The sequence below is a fragment of the Calonectris borealis genome, chromosome 16 (genome assembly GCF_964195595.1).
Source record: "Calonectris borealis chromosome 16, bCalBor7.hap1.2, whole genome shotgun sequence".
Lineage (NCBI taxonomy): Eukaryota > Metazoa > Chordata > Aves > Procellariiformes > Procellariidae > Calonectris > Calonectris borealis.
In genome coordinates this window covers 7,175,361-7,193,814 of record NC_134327.1, presented here as the reverse complement: position 1 = coordinate 7,193,814, position 18,454 = coordinate 7,175,361, and the positions used below count along the sequence as shown (strand labels likewise).

Sequence of the window (18,454 nt, the reverse complement as noted above, 5' to 3'; positions counted from 1 at the left end):
GATGCCCATCATGACCTGCGCGAGCCCCCTTTGGCCCACCTCCCCGGAAGAGATGGGAAATGTAGTTGCCTGCGTTTTCTGCGTATTAAGAAACTACAATTCCTGTCAGCCTTTGCGCTCGCCTTTCGTCTCTGCCGTCTCCGCCTCCAATTTCGGGGGGGGAGACGGGACATGTAGTTGGTGCGAACGCCTCAGGCGGGACAACTACCCGTCCCAGCAGGCCAGGCGCCAGCGTTCCCTCAGGCGACGCTTGTGTCTTGCCCCGCAGGTCTCTGGGAAGTGCAGTTCGCAGAGGCTGCGAGGGGACAGCGTCGCCGGATGGCTGCTCCGCGTTCCCTCAGCCCACACGAGGGTCGTTTCAGATGGGGACGGACAGTAGCCGTGTGGTACGCTGCCTCGCCGGGGGAGATGAGCCTGTCTCGGGCGCTCCCAGGGGCCGTCTGCACCCGTCGCCGCCGGAGCGGCAGCCTGTCCCGCGGGGGTGCGCGGCGGCGGCTGAGGAGAGCAGGCCCGGCGGGGGGTGACACCTCACCAGATTTCCCGCCTCCCTTAAGGACTCAGCGTCTGGAGTCAGGTGAAGACGTGCTCGTTTTAGCTTTTATCTATGCAAAATTGCACATACCTAGTCCTAGAAAACTTAGGTACAGCATGACAATACAGTGATGGCACCTGTGTGGGTCAGTAAACCTCCCAAATGAAGATTTGTGAACACACGTGCTCTCACGTGAGCTGAGTTTCTGTACACGTCCAGCCGTAAGTTGACAGGATGCATTAAAAGTTCTAATTTTGGCAATTCTACAGCACACTTTGACTTGGTTATTATCATTAAAAAAAAAAATCCAGTTAAGCCAAATTCAGTAGGACTTGTCAAGTACTGAGGCCCATGACTGGTAAGGCTATTAGAAGTTATTAAAAACAAAACAAAACAAAACAAAACAAAACCCCCAAACCAAAAAACATTGCTTCAAGTTAAGTGTATTTGGAGGAGATGGGAAGGCACAGAGGGGAAACGAGTAGATTTTGGTTAGTAGGCTGCACATGGCTGTGGCAGCATTTCATCTTGGACAGTTCAGCATAAGTGTTTGTAACTAGACGAAGCGAGTGCTTGGGAGAAGGGAGTTTCTTGGAGTGCTCACATGTGAGGACTGAGTCATCTGCAGCATTATTTATATTAGAACACTATAGAGCAGGTTACAGAGATGTTTTGAAAGCAGACGAGCTTAGAACTAAAATGTAAAGATCTCCATTCAGTACAAGATCCGGTGCAGTTTTGGTTGGAGAACTACATAAACTCTCCTGAAGTGGTATTTACGTAATATAATATAATAACCAAGAACGAGATGGTTTCTGGCTGCACACCAGCCCTTGACAAGGTACGCCCTTGACAAGCAAAAAATTCTACATGGCAGGTAATGCACACGTGTTAATGGAAAAATGTGCTTCCAGCTGATCATATTTAGGGAAAATACTAGTGTACGGGGTAGCACTTATAAAAGTAAGAAAACCAGCATCCCCACCAACACCACAGATAATTAATTTTGAAAGAAAAAATGTAATTCACAATGAAAGACTATACACCTCTGCTAAGTGGAAGTCTTTCCTTCAAGCACCAAGAACTTACCCTCACCAGAGCCTAAAGAATGAGTTTTAAAGACCTTGTGAAAGCCACTCTCTGGTTATTCTCTGCTGCTGAGTTTCTTTCCAGTTTTCAGACACACATTGCCAGGGCCTCTATTGTTCAAAGTTGAGTATAATTAAGAAAGATTCTCACCTGTGTGACTGTTGTGTTGTGGTTTAACCCGGCAGGCAGCTAAACACCACACAGCCATTCGCTTGCTCCCCTTCAGTGGGATAGGGGAGAGAATTGGAAAAAAGGTAAAACTCATGGGCTGAGATAAAGACAATTTAATAGGACAGAAAAGGAAGGGAAAATAATAATAATGATAAAAGAATATACAAAATGAATGATGCACAATGCAATTGCTCACCGCCCGCTGACTGATGCCCAGCCAGTTCCCGAGCAGCGGCTCCGCCCCCCCGGCCAACTCCCCCCAGTTTTTTTTTTTCAACATGATTTCATATGGTATGGAATATCCCTTAGGCCAGTTTGGGTCAGCTGTTCTGGCTGTGTCCCCTTCCAGCCTCTTGTGCATCCCAAGCCTCCTCACTGGCAGGGCAGTATGAGAAGCTGAAAAGTCCTTGACTTAGTGTAAGCACTGCTCAGCAACAACTAAAATATCAGTGTGTTATGAACATTATTCTCATCCTAAATCCAAAACACAGCACTATACCAGCTACTAGGAAGAAAATTAACTCTATCACAGCCAAAACCAGGACATGTTGTAATATTTAGAATTTTGTTAACTACAAGTAAGTTTCTCAACTGTGTGTGGCAATCATGTTTCTGTTAAAAAAAAAAAAAAAGCCATATGCAGTCCCATTGAGGGCTGGGATAGAAGCAATAATAGGAGATGATCCTTTTTTACCAGAGGAATGAAGGAAGCAGTTAGAAGTAAAGCTACAAGAGTAAGAAATAAGTTTCCTAAGCAGCTAGTATCACAAGGAACACCTCAATATAGCACTCTCCACTTACTAAAGGTTTGTTTGGGGTTTGTTTTGGTTTTTTTTTTCTTTTTTTTTTTTTTTCTTTTTTTAAATACTAACCTTTGCTGGTTAAGTGACATTTTGACATTTATTAACCAGTAGGTATCTGATACATTTCATTTAGTATGGAAACAAGGTAACACCATTTGGAAGAAAGGAGCTCATGGGTTACTACTGTTGACTAATAGATAAAAATCCAGTGGAAACCAAGCTTCATGAATTCTGCTGACAGCGTGGCTTGTTATTGTACACTTTTTACCATCATTATGAGCACTTAATAGCTCAGGTCTATAATGACTGCAATGCTGTATTGCAAGCTTGTTTTTTGTTTGAGCCTTGACACAGCTTACAAGTCAGGAAAGACTTAACTGGAGGCAGGTACTATATTTTCAGAGCAATTAAGACTTACCTTAAGATTACCAGCACACAGAACATGTAAGCAGCAATTCTTATATACACTTTGGCGTTCCTTAAAAAGGTTTCTTGAAGATTTTTGAAATGGAGCTTCATTCTGCCAGCTCCTAAAGTACTGAGTTGTGATAATTTTTTTTTTTTGGGGGGTGCGGGGTGTGGGGCCAAATATGTGTTTGATCAGAGGTATGGAATTGTGTATTACCACTGATTTCAGGGGAAAAGAATTACTTGTGTTATCCAACATTCCTTCCTTCCTTGACAGGTACTTATTCCCTAGGTACTTGCTAGGATATAAACAATTAGTCCACAGAATTTCAGAAGATGCCAGATGTCCTTCAGAGTGTACAAACCTGTTCTGCAGGCTGTGTCGCACATAGGAGTTGTGTAAACTCAAACACTAAATTTTTAACAGGGCCAGGAGTTTGTTTTTCCACTCACGAACAGCTGGTACTCAAAACAAAACCTAAGTGGAATCTTGATAATTTTACTGGCAAAATATCTACTGGAACGTAAATGGTCATGTTCTCTTGAGGTTTTAAAGCATTATAAAAGCTTTTCTTGTTTAAATCTCTTTTGCATCAAAATGTTTAGAATAAATATACTAGCTCTTCATTTAATAAACACTAAAAAGCTTTTCTTATTGAGAACCACCCATATAAATCCATCATCACATCATGACTGACTTAAATTATCAAAGCACTGCTTAGAAAAGACCACCTCAGGGTTAACATGTGGGGACTGGGGTGCAGAGAAACTGTCTCCCCCACAGTTGCAGTTCTACCCGTCCTTGCGCTGCCTTCTAGCTCTTGTTAGACCCTTTGCTGAGTCAGTCTATCTCATTAAATTTAGCTACAGAACAATCCACTTTCTTTTTCCTGCTGGGTTACTGAGATGAATCAACTCTTAAGAGGTGTTTGACAAATGCCAGAGCTGATATAAAGTAAGAATGGGGAACAGGACTTCTTTTTAGTGAGAGCAAGCCATTCACATACTAAACTATCTCAAGGTAGGTTCACCACTAGTTTGCAGCGAGAAGTCAGTCCTGTAGCAGTGAAATGGAGGTCCTCATTCATATGATATTAGGAATAGTATTCTGTACTTTAGTAGTAACTTTCATCCAAAGTTCTCACAAGCACTTGACACCCTAGCAGATATACCTATGAAATACCAATGTTTTAGTTATGTGAACTGAAGCAGCAAAGAAAGGTATATTTCACTAGGAGGCTTCAAACAGGTTAACAGCTTCAAGTAGTTAACAGCTCACCACCAACAGGTAAGCTTATTCGACTCCATAAAACAGCAGCAGTCTAAGCGGGAAGGAGAGTGGTTTTAGGGTGCTGGGTTATGAGTTAATTGACTCAGTTTACCTTGAGATCAAATAAGTTCCTGAGCTGCTGCAAAATGGGAAAGAAAGCGTTTGGCTGAGATTGGGAGGAGCAGGAAAGGAATAATACTTCCCTTTCTGGTGCGGCAGCAAGCTGAAATTCAACTGACGCACTGTCAGCCATGCCCTGAAATTTAAAGGTATTCAAATATGTACATCAGTTATGCACTTAAATGAGTAGCCTGATATTTAGAATTGCTTTGAAGTCAGAATGAGCCTCTAAAAACAAAGCCAAAAGAACAAGTTATTTACCTAGGAGGAAGAAAAGACAAAAGTTACAAGGTAAATTATTAAAAGAAAAATATAGGAAACTGTGCTTAGCTATGGAAGTGCCATTCTAGAAGCATAGCTTGTTGTCTGAGGCTTATGTGAAGGAACAATCTCAAAAGATGTTCTAGAAATTAAGTTTAGCACTACTTAGAAGAAGCAGGTGAAGTTAAATGAGTCCAGAAAGTTTTTGTGGAAAACATGAATTAAGGCCATACCTAAATACAAGTGATATACCTATCTTGAAGGAAAGCTGTGTAAGAGTTTTTCTAAATACCTTTCATAATATTAATGAGGCCCGACACAGAACTGAAAATACTGAACTAGTTTAAGTTTGATTAAGTGCCAGGAGATTATAAATTAATATTTTTAAACTCTGACAAATTCTCTTTGCAGGTAGCCTGTGTGGAGATGTAGCTGAGAACTAAAACCAAACACTGTTTCAGCATGACAGCTTTTCCAAGAGCCAAGTCTATGCTAAGCTTTGCTGGTGTTCCTGAAAACATAAATGAATTATAAAGAGGCTTTTATATTTGCACAAGACTGTGTATAATCCAAACTAAGATATCTTGACCTGGAAACATCTTTTCACTGATTTGTTTGTTCTAACCCTGCTATTTAACAAATGCTGTTTCTGACCTATTACTCTCCCTCTGCTGGACACTCACATAATTGCTATATTTGTGTTACATTAATGTATTTTAAGCTATTATTTGATTGGAAAAGATTCAAATAGAAGTCTTCTTTGCTTTTCCAAATGTAACACCATAGCATAAGCTCTCTTCCACAGTCCAGTTGTAGAATTACTCCAAGCTTGCAAAGGGGCATCCTCAAAGGAATTTAGCAACTTAACTCTTACACATTTCATTGTGGGCTAGTGATGAGTGCTTCTGAGCTGAATTCTTCTTTTTGAGGTCTCCAATCTGGAGTTAAAGCCTTTCTTTTGGAGCAATTAAAGCACATGCTACAGGCTTCAAAAAGGGCATAAAATTAATTGTTTTTACTTTAGATAGCAAAAGAAATACATAGATCCATACACCAAAATACCAGTTTATAATTCTCTGTGTCCATCTCCTTACCTCTCAAATACTTCATATGGTCAGCTTGTTATTTTCTGAGGTAGTCATGTGTCTCTCACTTTTGTATGTATACACAACCTTTCTTTCTCTGGCTTGTATATCTCTAGAAATAAAGACTGAAAGGTCGTCTTTTTTACAAGTGCCATCCTTTTTTTTTTCAGGTGAGTTTAATTGGAGGCTCAGAGTTCTCAGCTGTGTGATCTATTGCTTAGTTAGCCTGGTGTTCAGATTTAAAAAATCGTTAAGTTGGGTGTTAGCTAGTTCTTTGTTCAAAATGCCTTTCTTTGAATGCACAGTCATTGCAGTTTATTCCTTAGACAGAACTTCTTCTGTGGTTTTGATACCATGAGCCTCCAGACAGATAAATAGTAGGGGGAAGGTGGTTTAGGTAAGTAGTTTTGCTATCAAAACTGTTTGTTATGTGTGGGGGTTTTTTGCTATCAAAGCTCAAAATAAACAAAGATAGTGGTTTAGGTGTGCACACTGTGAGGAATCTGTATGTAGTTTATAAACCTTACGACAGCTGAAAATGTTGTAAATAGCAGGAGGATTGCTTAATGTGGAAGGAATGTGCTGAGCAAAGAACGCGCATCCAAGGAAGGGAAGAATGAGATCACTTTAACAATGTATACAGTGACTGAGTTAGGATTTGAAAAGTTATCGACAGGAGGGAATCTATTTTGAAGAAAGGCAGAGACTGCGTGGTTCTAGGGATCTGAAAGCAAGGTGTAGGATTGGTGGGAGGAGACATCGTGTCAGTTAAGATACTGAAGCAGCTGAAAATAAATCCTGTTAAGTACAATCCAGACCTCTGTTCAACTGTTCTTATGCTTTCATCTTGATTAGCAACATTTTGATTAGAAAATTAACCTTCTGCTTCATTAGAGTAAATTTGTTTTCACGTATAAATCTGTTGGATGTGGAGAGTAAATATTACAAGCCTAAGATACATAAATTCTTTGGAAGTGATAGATGGAAACAGAAGATATTTTTGCTCCCTGTGACCTGAGACAAATTTGAGAATCTCAGGGGCTGGGATGCTGAGTTGACTGAGCAACAATGATAACTTTTTAAGTGCTACATCCTCAGCACATGTTCTTCCACTGGCTGTAAGCTAGTGTTGTTCTAGCAGGAGACAAGTAACAGAGAGAATTTGCAATTCTGGATACCATCAAATTGTCAGTCTTGTAGCTTGATACAGAAGTAAAAAAATGCAGAAAAGGTGGCTAGTATTCAAAGTGGGGCTTACAGTCCAACACAGATGCACAAGGTGAGTCCCCGCTATCAAACAGAATTCAGCTGTACCTGATATAATTTTTCTAGACTGTGTTAATAAAGAATGTTTTTGTAGATAACGAAAACGTTGAACTTGGCACTGAGAATGTTAATGCAGGGTACGTAACATGCTGTTTATTCACGCCCTTTCTTATTGCAGTGACTCCCTGACTCCCTGAGAAGCTCAGAGTTGCCATGTCCACTGTTGGGTTCCATAACATCTGTAGGCTAGATCTCTTGCCTTATACATCTGGTAAGAGTTTTATAACACTTATTTTTCATATGGAAAGTTTTACATGCTGGCTGTCTGTCTCCAGGGAGGTGGGAATAGAAAACTAGTTCCATGTGAGATTTTCATGTGGTTTCTTTTCCCCTTCTTAATTCTCCAGCATTCCAGTTGAGGGAGCATTTTGTCCATTAGAGATAGCTTAAGATTTTAGTTTCGGTAATAACTAAAGCAAAATGGCATTATTGTTATGGAGAAAGAATAACAGTGTCATGGGATTTTTAAAGCTGTTCTTCTATAGCTAGTAAACATGTTAATGTTGTTGCAGAAAATAATTACTTCATTATGAAATTGTGAGAATGAAATAGTGAGCTTGTTTCTAAATAGGACTAATTACTCCAAAATTATTCTGTGCCAGTATTTTTATTCCAGAGAAGGCAATTTGCATGGGGAATTATTCTGGAGTAGGGATGGCTAAATCAATTACAATTTCCCTGTCTTGAGAGAAAGAGCACATATTGGCACTGTGATGCTGTACATGGGAATTTGAAATAAAGTAATTGTGTATTACCTAAACTTGTCCACAAACACTGGACGGCTAGAGAATTTGGTTAAAATTATCAGCAGAAAAATTCTTGTTAGACTTTAGTGTATGTGAAGCACTTCACGTCATTCATAGGTGTTCATACACATTTCTTTTTGTTGTAACTCCATTACTCCTATTGGCATTATACCACTGATTAGTTTTAGTTTGTTTTGTCCATCTGCAAAGTCACTAAAATAGTAGTATGTGGGAGATTATTTTTCCAACAGAAAATGTAAGTGCTTACGTTAAGAAATGAAGAAAAAAATTAAGTTTACATTCTGTAAAAACTATTGCACCAACATAAAAATGTCACTGGCATTCTAACTAGTATTAGCTTAATCCAAACTTGCTTGCGCAATTATTGTTTTATGCATTGTCCTTAGTAGTTATGTAACTATGTTGGCACATGTAGAATGTTAGACAAATGAAAAGGTATCTTCTTTCCCCAACGGGTTTATAGTCTATTAACACTGCTTTTCTGTGCTATCACTTAATCTTTTCCATAACTTAGTTCCTAGCTAAGTAAACTTTGAATGTAGTAAGGGATACAGAAGTTGTCTGAGATTTAGTTGACAATCTTTATACTATTGTTATTTTAATTACTATTTTTAAGGAACATTTTTCTCTTTGGTTGTTTTGTTCTTTAATCTTTTTTGGAAATACCAGATGTAGCAACAGCAACATCACTTTTTTCAAAGCAGTGGTCTAAGTAAAATGTTCTGAACCAAAGAGGCAAAATCTACATTGTTCTTGATTTTGCACTGTGCCCACGTGACATTAAACAATATTGTGTCTAAAAAGAGCATTGTTCTGTGCAGCTTGTAGAAGTGAATGAACACGATGAATCCTTTAATAACTCCTTCCTTTTGTTTATTAGCAGTGTGTACCCCATTCCTAGAACAGCTTATCTCCTCCTAGCCATACAGTTAAAGCATACACTTAACAAAATACGGATTTCTGAAAATAACCATTTCAGAATGTTTTAATGCTTTTTTAGGAGATAACTGTCTGTAAGACTGCTTTCCTTGAAGTGCAGTAAATTTTGGGAAGAAAAAGTGGTGGTTTTTTTATACGTACATTGATCTCAGATTTTTAGGATTGTTGTGATGAGGTGATTTATAAGGGACTTTTTTCTTTGGATTTTTTCTGTAAATAGCTTTAGAGAATTGGAGAGGACTCAGACTAAGCCTGTACTATAAGACTTGATAGTGTAGGTCAGTTGCCTTCGTGGGTGGAAGAAAAAGAGCCAGAAGAATTCCTTTGTCAGCCTAGCTAATGTTGTTTGTGATGGGAATGTAATAGTCCTAGCAGAAAACCCTCTTTCTCTTGATAAGTGCTATGTAATTATGCCAGCAGAATTTCTGAAGTACAGTCAGGCCAAAAAGCTGGCACAAGCATGAACAGAGCCATGTCAGAACAAAGCTTTGTTGTTGAAGTTATGTGTGGTAAATAGACCTTAAGCTACTGTTCTGTGAGAGATTAATTTAAATTCTTATGTTTCATTATTGACATAATAGTATTACTTTCTTTGGTTTTCTGTTCAGAGTTTTCATTTTGTTATTTCAGCGTTGAAACTCACAATAGCTTTTTTTCAAATTAAATAGTGAAAGATAAAATTCTCCTTACCTTTTCAGGTGACTAATTTCTGTCACGTAAGTAATACCAATTTAACTCATGTTAAAAATGGGCACTGACTGGAAGTCTTAGGCTTCTCCAGATGCTTAAAGAAACCAACAGTCAAATTTGGGTTCATGGCAGGAAATGCTCTGGCTGGATGCTCAGTGCTTGGTATGCCTGTATTCTGCCAAAGCGGCATGTAACTCTAGGTCTTCTGCTCACATGATAGAAGGTTGTAAATCTAGAGAGTGTGTGTGTGTACGGCTCCAAAATACTACCTCCTGGTCTGTGCTGTGCTGTTACCTACCTGTACTCCCTTCACCAGTAAAAAATATTTGATTTCTTGAAATCCTGTTCAGTAGTTTGATACCCTAGTAGAATTGACAGTATGCTAAAATTATTCTTCTAAACAACAAATAGATGTTTTACTGCTTCCAGATGTAGATTTGAAGTTCAGAGAGGAGTTGTCGGTGGTCGATTACCACATTAGGAGAGCAAAGTAGTATATTTCATACTGGCCTTTATAAATCGTCCCTGGGTGTCACTCTTGAGTCAGACTGAAACATTTTAGAAGCAAATCTGAGAACTGTTTTTCCTTTTCTTTTTTCTGTTGATTTCGCAGTTGACACTTTTCTTCTTAAATTTATTTCCCATACTCTCCATAATGATGTCAACTCCAGCAGGCCAGCTTAACTTGTCTGAATTATATTATTCTTAGAGGATATTTTTGAACTTAAGGAGTTTTTGAACTTAAGTTACAGTAATGTAACTGCAGAAATACCTCCCTGGCAATACTTTGTGGATTTACAGTTAAATGACCAATTATTACATTTGAGAAATCCTTTCTTATTTTGTACAACTCTACTAATTTCTGTCATCCTTTTGGAGCAAAACCAAGTGACAAGGAGAAAGCATTTATTAGTATCAACATGTAACTCTATGTGGAAAGCCAATGCAAGCCCTGTAAATCCCGTAACTGGAAAAAAGCTGAAATGTAACTTCACTGGTAAATAAGCCGTATACTTATTATTCCCTAAAGATAAATATCACTTAGGAGAACCATCAGTATCCAGTCATCTCAGACATCTTTTTTTTGTGTGTGTGCACAGTCTACATATAACAAAATAGTGTGCCGATTAGGGGATTTAATGTGTATTATCCAAGGCAGTGGATAAATTATTAACATAACATAACTACAGTTTCTAAGTAACAATATCCTTACCTTAATGTCACTTAATGAATTTATTCTTAATGCTTCTGGTTTTTGTTTCATTGGTTGGCTGAATCCAATATTCTACTTTATAAACAGCTTCTGAATTCAGGTATTACATGTCTCGTATTAAAGCCAGTTGGTAGAGTACACTTCTCCCAACAAAGTACTTAAAGGTTGTTTTTTTTTAATATTAACTTCCTCCTATCTAAATTACTCAAAAATGAAGGTTGCACAAGAATCTTAGGACAGAAAATGTCTTGCTTACTCCTGCAGCACATCATTTCCCCAAATCTGTTTTATTGCAAGTTCCATCACCCATCTACATAATAACTATCAAATACATTTTCTGTGCACTGCACCAAATAACCCTCTGTTGAATGAGTTAGCTTTTTCTGGCACAGTTTGACACTTGTTTTTGAGAGCGAACAACACAGTGTTTTACTGAATTGAGAAACAGTTATGTTGGATTAATTTCTGCTTTGAGAATAAATGTTTGTAGTATGCTTTTTAGAGGCATGGGCAGATAAGAAATGGTCCCCCAAAATGTAGTTTCAAAACTGCTCTATAGATACTTGTCTTCAGAAGTTCTGGGGAATCTCATGTAGTCAGTGAAAACAGCAGGTGAACCACAGAACATAGATTTTGAAATAATGTGTGTTTTAGATGTGTAGCAAGGACTGTCACTGGGAGTTATTGCTTATCAAGATCTTCTGATTATATGCTTGCTTTCAGACCCTTGAGAAGTAGGACTTTTGAATGTTAGGATGTGCAGAAAACAAAGGCAACAGGCCATGACAACTGTAATTCCTCATAGTTTTTCTACAATTTGTCGCCTCTGTTTTCTCATTACATACATCAATAAAACTATATATAGCTAAGGAGAAAAGACTGTGACTTGGGTGGTGGTTGTTTATATGAATGACACATTAGAGACCCTTTACTATCATTGCTCCCCAGTTTCTATGTGTGAAAAATGTATTGCTTAATAATCAAGGATTTATGTTTTGGGGCACATCTATCAAAAAAATTCGTTTATCTGTAAAGGCTGTAAGCTTTGGGAAATAGTAGTCCAACCGTAGGAGGAAAATTATCGCTATGAGACAGCAGTATTCTCCAGAGCTCTGATAAAATGAGCTGTATTTAGCCTTTTACTTGAGGGGAGGTTTCCTAGAGTTTGATAGAAAAGATGAGACTTCTTTGTATTTACTTCTGTGTCTTATGATAAATGTGTTTGAACTCTAACTAGCCACATAGGAAAACTGTTTCTGGCCAACTGGTTACAGAGAGTGTAAGCACATCTGCCACAACATCTTATCATCCCATATACACAATCTCAAAAAATTAGACACAAATTAATTTCTACTGTACTTAGAGTTTGACAGGACTTTTAAAATTAAGACATTGGCACATTAGTTTGCCAAATTTGTACTTCTGTGGCAGACTTTGTTTCACATCCCCACTAGCTGTTTATCTTTTTTTCTATTCTGTTTCTGGCCTTTTTTTCAGGCCCTAGGGAGTAAAACTCTATGAACTAACTGGATTAACACATTGAAGCTGCTTGCCATGTGGTCAGGTAAGCCCTGGAGCCCTTCCTTGTGCTGTCCTCAGAATACTGTAGAGTGAAGAGCAACAGTAGCACCAAGACATTTAATCAGCTTAGCTGTATATAATCTAACCACATCTTTGGTGACCTACAGACTGGTCTTACTAATTAGACATGAATCGTCTTTGTGCCAAAATAGTCTGATAAGAATATATCTTATTACATTTGAGTGACAAAATATTTTAGGAATCACAAAATTAATACTTTTGCATATCATACAGCAGATGTATTAAAGTACAGTAACGGCATGCTGTTTTGGAGAGAGAGGTATTTTGCGTACACAAGAAAAGCCATTGCCAATAAGTAAAAACAGATGTACTTCTTCTGGACTAGGAAAACAGAGGAAAGAATTTAATATAAAAAAGTAAAGTAGTTGCGAAGACTATAATAATACTACCTATGGTAGGAGTTATATCCCATAGTTCCTTTCATTGTTAATTGTCTCACAACATAATGTCAAGTCTTACACTCCTCTCTTTAATATTTTCAATAGATCATCTTAAGAATGTCCTACATAACAGCACTGAGTTTACAGTATGCCTTGAGAATCTCTGTGTTTTTTTTTTTAAATATTATTATCTGGTCTATGCAATTTCTTCCAACTACTGTTGGTGTTGCTCTGTCAAAACATGTGCAGAGGGTTACGGAAAGGGGAAGAATGTGCATTGCCTGGAGGACATAAAACTGTACAAAGTTACCATCGTCTACTTGCTTCCACTACTCCTCTGAACTGCTTTGTATTACCAGTGACACCCTCAGTAAGAGCAGCAGGTGTGGGTTCTTTTTACTGAACACATCAAGACTTCAGTTACTTTTCCACGAATATTAGCTTCTTAATCTGCTTGAGAAAACCAATGTTGATTTAATTACATGAGTTTCAAACTTAGAAGTAGAATGTGTATCTTGCACGTCACTAAAACAGTATTTCTTTTTTTTTTTTTTTCCAGATCATCTAGAAAGATACTATGATCTGGAAAGGAAAACATAGGTCCACATCATGAACTTATAACTCTTTGTTTCATCAGGCCTTCCAAAACAGATTCAGACCAGTCCAGGCTACCTTAGACTTATGTGAGTTATTTAAGACAGTTTCTTGAAAAATTCTTGAGCCGGTGTTTTGAGAGCCCTCTGGTTTTCCAGAAAAGATTCATCACATCTGTTGCATAATATTATCTTTTGGTATGTAGCTTACCTGTAAATTATCAATGATGTATTTTTCTTTGCTTTAGTAGAAGCCTGAAGTTTGATTTCAGACTTGCCATATGAGGAACAAAACCAGAACTGGGTTTGTTCAGTCTTAGGGGAGACCTTATCACCATGTTCTAGTATTTAAAGGGTGGCTACCAGGAAGACGGAGACTTGCTTTTTACAAGGAGTCACATGGAAAAGACGAGGGGTTACTCCTGGGGAAATTCCAACTGGACACGAGGAAAATCTTTCACAATGAGAACAATCAGCCATTGGAATAATCTCCCCAGGGAAGTGGGATTCCTCAACATTGGACACTTTTAAGATTTGTCTGGAGAGGGTGCTGGGCCATCTTGTCTAGACTGTGCTTTTGCCAAGAAACCTGGACCAGATGATCTTTGAGGTCCCTTCCAACCTGGTATTCTGTGATTCTATGAACTCATACTTGGCAGGGGTTTAATAATTTTCATTGAAAGCACTTAGCGAATTTTAATAAAATTACTCTGGACTGTTCCTGTGAAGTAGATAAATATTAGCCATGCAGGTATGCAGGAAAGTTAGACTAACATTTTCCAAAGAAAGCTACCTCCTTCAGCCAATACCTTTTGAAGATACCTTGTAAGTACCTGTGTGCACTTTTGTTTCAGTAAAATTAGAGCATGTCACTGAAGTTAATGGAATTATATTGATAAGAGTAAAGCGTTGGACCCAGCTTGTCTGTCCTGAAATTCACTTATCGTACCTGTGGATACCATGAAGATACTTTCACAAATATCTGCCTTCTCAGATCACAGTTGAGAATGTGATTGTCCTCTCCATGATTGAAAAGGTTAAACAGCATCTTAAAAGCAAAAACTCAAATCACTCTATGCATAAGCTACCAAATGGTGCTTCATCAGAAATAGAAATGATATCTAGTGATAACTTAGGTTTCTTCCCCTAGTGTGAATGTATGAAGCGAGTCAGAACCAGTTTTATGACTTCAGCACCAGCACTGATTTCCTGGTGAAATTTTTGGCATCGCCCATGGTCTGTATCCATATTTTATTTTGTCACGCCTAAATCAGATTTTGTCAATTCCTGTTTATCCACTAATCTTGAATAGGGAAAAAAGCCCATAATAGAAAGCCTACAGCTGTGCACCTGTCCTATAGAAACAAGCGCAGAAGCCACTAAGCAGTCCCATCTGCTAGAGACTAGAATACAGATTGCTTTTTTAGACTATTCCACTAAAAACAGTTTGTGTATTGCCGCATGGTGCATTTTGTGGGAAAATAAGTCTCACACATAGTAATGTGGTATGAAATTACAATTCTCTTTCTGTAGTCAAAAAGGCAGTTAACTTAATTACGTCAAGGAGAAATTTAACTATAAATAAGCCTGTAAGTCTAATCTATCTGTGGCAGTGATACTGGATAGAGGCAGTTATTGCAACTTGCCAGATATTACTGATTAACTTTGTATTTAAAATAAATTCTATTAGATTAAAAAGTCAAGATACAAATAAGCTGTGTAAATTATTTTCATTGTGGCAGTCTGTTATCAAAGCTTTTTTTTCCTGGGAGAAGACCAAATGCATTTTCAGAAATGTTACACTCGCTGCATATACACAGACAAATCTATGCATGCTCAGTGCATCCCATCACCTGGCTGGGAAGGAAGTGTCGTATACACTCTGCCACAAGTATGAGATCTATGGCCCACCTATTTTTTCATGCTGGGTACCGCAGTTTTAGTACCGTGACAGCTCTGCATTATAGAAAAACAAGGGAAAAAATGCAGATAATGTTTTGAATCAAAATTGTAAAATATTCATATAGCTCTTCTCTCACGATCAGAATGTAATCTTATTAAATTTCTCATATACTACGGTTATAAGCAAAAAACCCAGCTAAACCCCCAAAAATGAAGCAAGCAAAAAAGCTGACCAAAACCTAATAGACTAGATAAATGAGGCTAATTTGGAATTGAGGAGCAATATCCCAGTGACTGCATCTCTAGATTTTGTCCTTCCATTATAACTGGAGGTCTTGGATGTATTTTGTACAACACAATTATGAAGTTATTGTTGAACTTGTACTTTAATAGTATCTCACTTAAAATCAGAAAACCATTCATTTACAAAAAATAATTCTTTCATCATCTATGTGTTCTAAATATTGTTCATCCAGGGAAACGTGTAAGAAGGAAGTTGTCTGAAGTTGCAGAATGAGTCAGTGGCAAACCTAGAAACTGAATTGGTCTTATCTTCTCACTGCTGTGCCTCCTGCCTCTATTTTTTTAATCTTATGCTCCTTGGACTGGGACAAAAAGAGCAAAAAGTAAGCATTGCACAGTTTGCATATTACAGGAAAACATAATTACTGCAGCCCATCACCATGGAAAACCCCACAAAATTCTAAAGACAAGAACAATTATTATGAACTCCTGTTTGGAGACCTTCTTGCTTTTCTACAGTTTGTAATGTTTAGCACCTGTTCAAGAAATGTCTTCTATAAATAACCATTTTCTGTTTCAGACATAATTTACATTGAAAATTATCTTGGTGCAGCTGTTCATTTTTTCTACAATTGTGAATTGCCAAAAAAAGAACAGTAATTCCTTGGGGGCCTCAGAGTTAAATCCTTTTTATTTAACATGATACTACGTAGTGGAGCTGTGATTGAAGTCTAACTACTATTGCTAGCTGTTCTTAGATTTGCTAAAACTGAGAACTGAAAATCCCTTTGTAGATGATCCTCACTCTTTTACAATTTCTGGGGCTTTCCAGTTCCATAATTACCGACTGATGGCACACTGCCCCAAAAATGAATACTTCGATAATTTGCTGCTCTCTTGTAAGCCTTGTCATCTTCGATGTTCTAGTACACCGCCGCCTTCATGTGAAAACTACTGTGATAAGAGTAAGTAGTATTTCTGCAATACTTTGTGGCTGTGCTGGGCATTTTCATGTTGTATTTTACATAGAACTGTAAACATAAAAACTTAAAGAAACCTAAAACCTGGAAAGAGTTTATCAGAATAATATATGGGCTCAAAAATATTAAAGATGTATGCAGTGTGTCCTGAATGAGTATGTGTGTTAAGAAGAGTAAATTTTTAAAGCTCTCAAGCTTTACTTGAGCTGTCAGTCAATAGAAAGAGAAATTGCTCCTTTAATATACAAGAAGTTGTTGGACATATTTACTGTTCATTGGTTATTGTTTACAATTAATGCATCTCTTTTATTTCATAAGGTACTGATTCAAGTGGAGTTATTTTGATTTGTTTGGGCTTAGGAGTTATTTTAATGCTCACTCTGTTCACCTTAATGATCTTGTTTAAATGGAAGCACCTAAAGCAACTGAAAGAAAAACTGAAAAACACAGGTGAATAAATAAGATTCTTTATCAAATAATTTTAGATCATTGTACATTTTAGCTACTCTTACCATGTATAAATTTTGCATATAATTTATATTCCAGATTCTGATAAATGTCTTTGTTGGATTTTTTTGTATTCCTCAACTAGTCTCAATGAAGTTATTAAAGTTGTTAGGGAATAAAATCTCTAGATGATAACTTGTAAAAGCAGCAATCTCTCTTTGTTGGTTCTGGATCATGTCAGGATTGTTTGGTGGCATATTCATACCTGGCTTACTTGCTAGTGTTTGAGAAATCATTTATGATCCCTCAATAGCAAAAGATCTTTATAAGGGTTTCATCCTCTTCTCGTTGAATGCAAAAGGAATTCTACCCAGGTAGAGGATACACATTCAATATTAGCTTTCCATCTTATAAGACATTAAATAATTTTACTTAATATTTTAGACTGTGAGAAGTGTATGTGGTATATTTTGGAAAGATGAAAAAAATTAAGTTATTTTTACATTTTACAAATACTAATATTTGTGGAGTGTTCAGCCAATAAATAATAACCGATTAGAAAATATGTGTTAGATTACTTAAATGCTTATCCTGAAATATAGGGGCTATGTTGTCATAGAACAAAAGATTGTCACATATAACAACATGTTAAAACTTTCACTATATCTTAAAACTTTCACTGAGATTAGGAACATAGTTGGAACATAATGAAATTTGGATCTTTAATAGCTGTATGTCTGGTATAGCATGATGTATGTACTAAATAACTTCTGTATACTTACAGACTCTTCTGTGGAGCTGAATAATATTCTCAAGGCTAATACTGAAAGCAGTGTGAATGCAGAAGGAACTAGACACTCACTTCAAAGTGAAACATTAATGTATTCAGTGGAAGAATGCACTTGCAGTGACTGTGGCTTGGTAAAACCTCAGACTGGCTGTGAAACTTCATTTCCATTACCAGCTACAGAAGAAGGAGCTACTGTTCTAGTTACAACAAAATCTTTTGATTATTGCAACTATATTCTGGGTGCTGGGTGACTACGAGAGAAGTATACTTTTACTGCATAATAATAAATGAGTTATTCCAGTATAGCTATTAATCTTAATACTTGCAGTCAGTGGAGAAGGTTAGTACATCATCCTTACAGATCTTCCATTGAGCTTTCATTAATACTGTCGTATTGTTTCTAATTCTAGTATCTCTTTGATCAAGTATTTCTACGTTATTCTAGGGTACTAAACTAGTTATTGGAATTTTTAATTTCTGAAAGTCCCTACGTAGGACAGCTTTTTCTGCCTTTAAAGATTGTATCTACTTACGCCGGATATATACAAACTCATCAATAAACAAGTTTGCAAATGTATATTTACGTTAAACTCAGATCTTGTGCCAAAAATTGCTTGATGGTACACAAGGAATGTTCCAAAAGGCAGAAATGAAGACTCACATTACATCCCCAGTCTTATAAAGAATAATTTCAAATAGCCTCGATGATGCTTGAAATAGGAATGTTCTAATGATGAATACCTTTGTGGAGTATGGAGTTCCCCCCTCAGTTCAGACAGTATCTCTGGGTCACACTAAGGGAGGTCGTGGTGCTGTGGAGCACCATACCTGCAATCCTAATGT

General features: G+C 37.4%; 1 protein-coding gene across 4 annotated transcripts; it reads left to right on the top strand.

Moving 5' to 3' along the window:
• The first annotated feature begins 105 nt into the window (after nucleotides 1-105).
• On the top strand, nucleotides 106-18,296 carry TNFRSF17 (TNF receptor superfamily member 17). 4 transcript variants are annotated; one of them, XM_075165066.1, is made up of 8 exons: nucleotides 106-574; nucleotides 5,066-7,276; nucleotides 12,172-12,238; nucleotides 13,216-13,447; nucleotides 15,628-15,777; nucleotides 16,227-16,359; nucleotides 16,693-16,824; nucleotides 17,606-18,296. In XM_075165066.1, exons 5-8 carry the CDS (start codon nucleotides 15,745-15,747, stop codon nucleotides 17,860-17,862), a joined length of 555 nt encoding a protein of 184 aa, XP_075021167.1. In that variant the 5' UTR covers nucleotides 106-574; nucleotides 5,066-7,276; nucleotides 12,172-12,238; nucleotides 13,216-13,447; nucleotides 15,628-15,744; the 3' UTR covers nucleotides 17,863-18,296. The 4 variants fall into 4 exon arrangements, with proteins under 4 accessions (XP_075021167.1, XP_075021166.1, XP_075021168.1 ...); XM_075165065.1 differs by having other exon boundaries at nucleotides 13,216-15,777; XM_075165067.1 differs by lacking the exon at nucleotides 5,066-7,276 and having other exon boundaries at nucleotides 13,216-15,777.
• Nucleotides 18,297-18,454: the final 158 nt, after the last annotated feature.

Bases quoted from the DNA above. Each gene is read 5' to 3' on its own strand.
- TNFRSF17 (XM_075165067.1), top strand. From the start codon at position 15,745: ATGCTCCTTGGACTGGGACAAAAAGAGCAAAAA. The intron at 15,778-16,226 runs GTAAGCATTGCA...GGGGCTTTCCAG, and splicing joins TGGGACAAAAAGAGCAAAAA to TTCCATAATTACCGACTGAT. The intron at 16,360-16,692 runs GTAAGTAGTATT...TTATTTCATAAG, and splicing joins TGAAAACTACTGTGATAAGA to GTACTGATTCAAGTGGAGTT.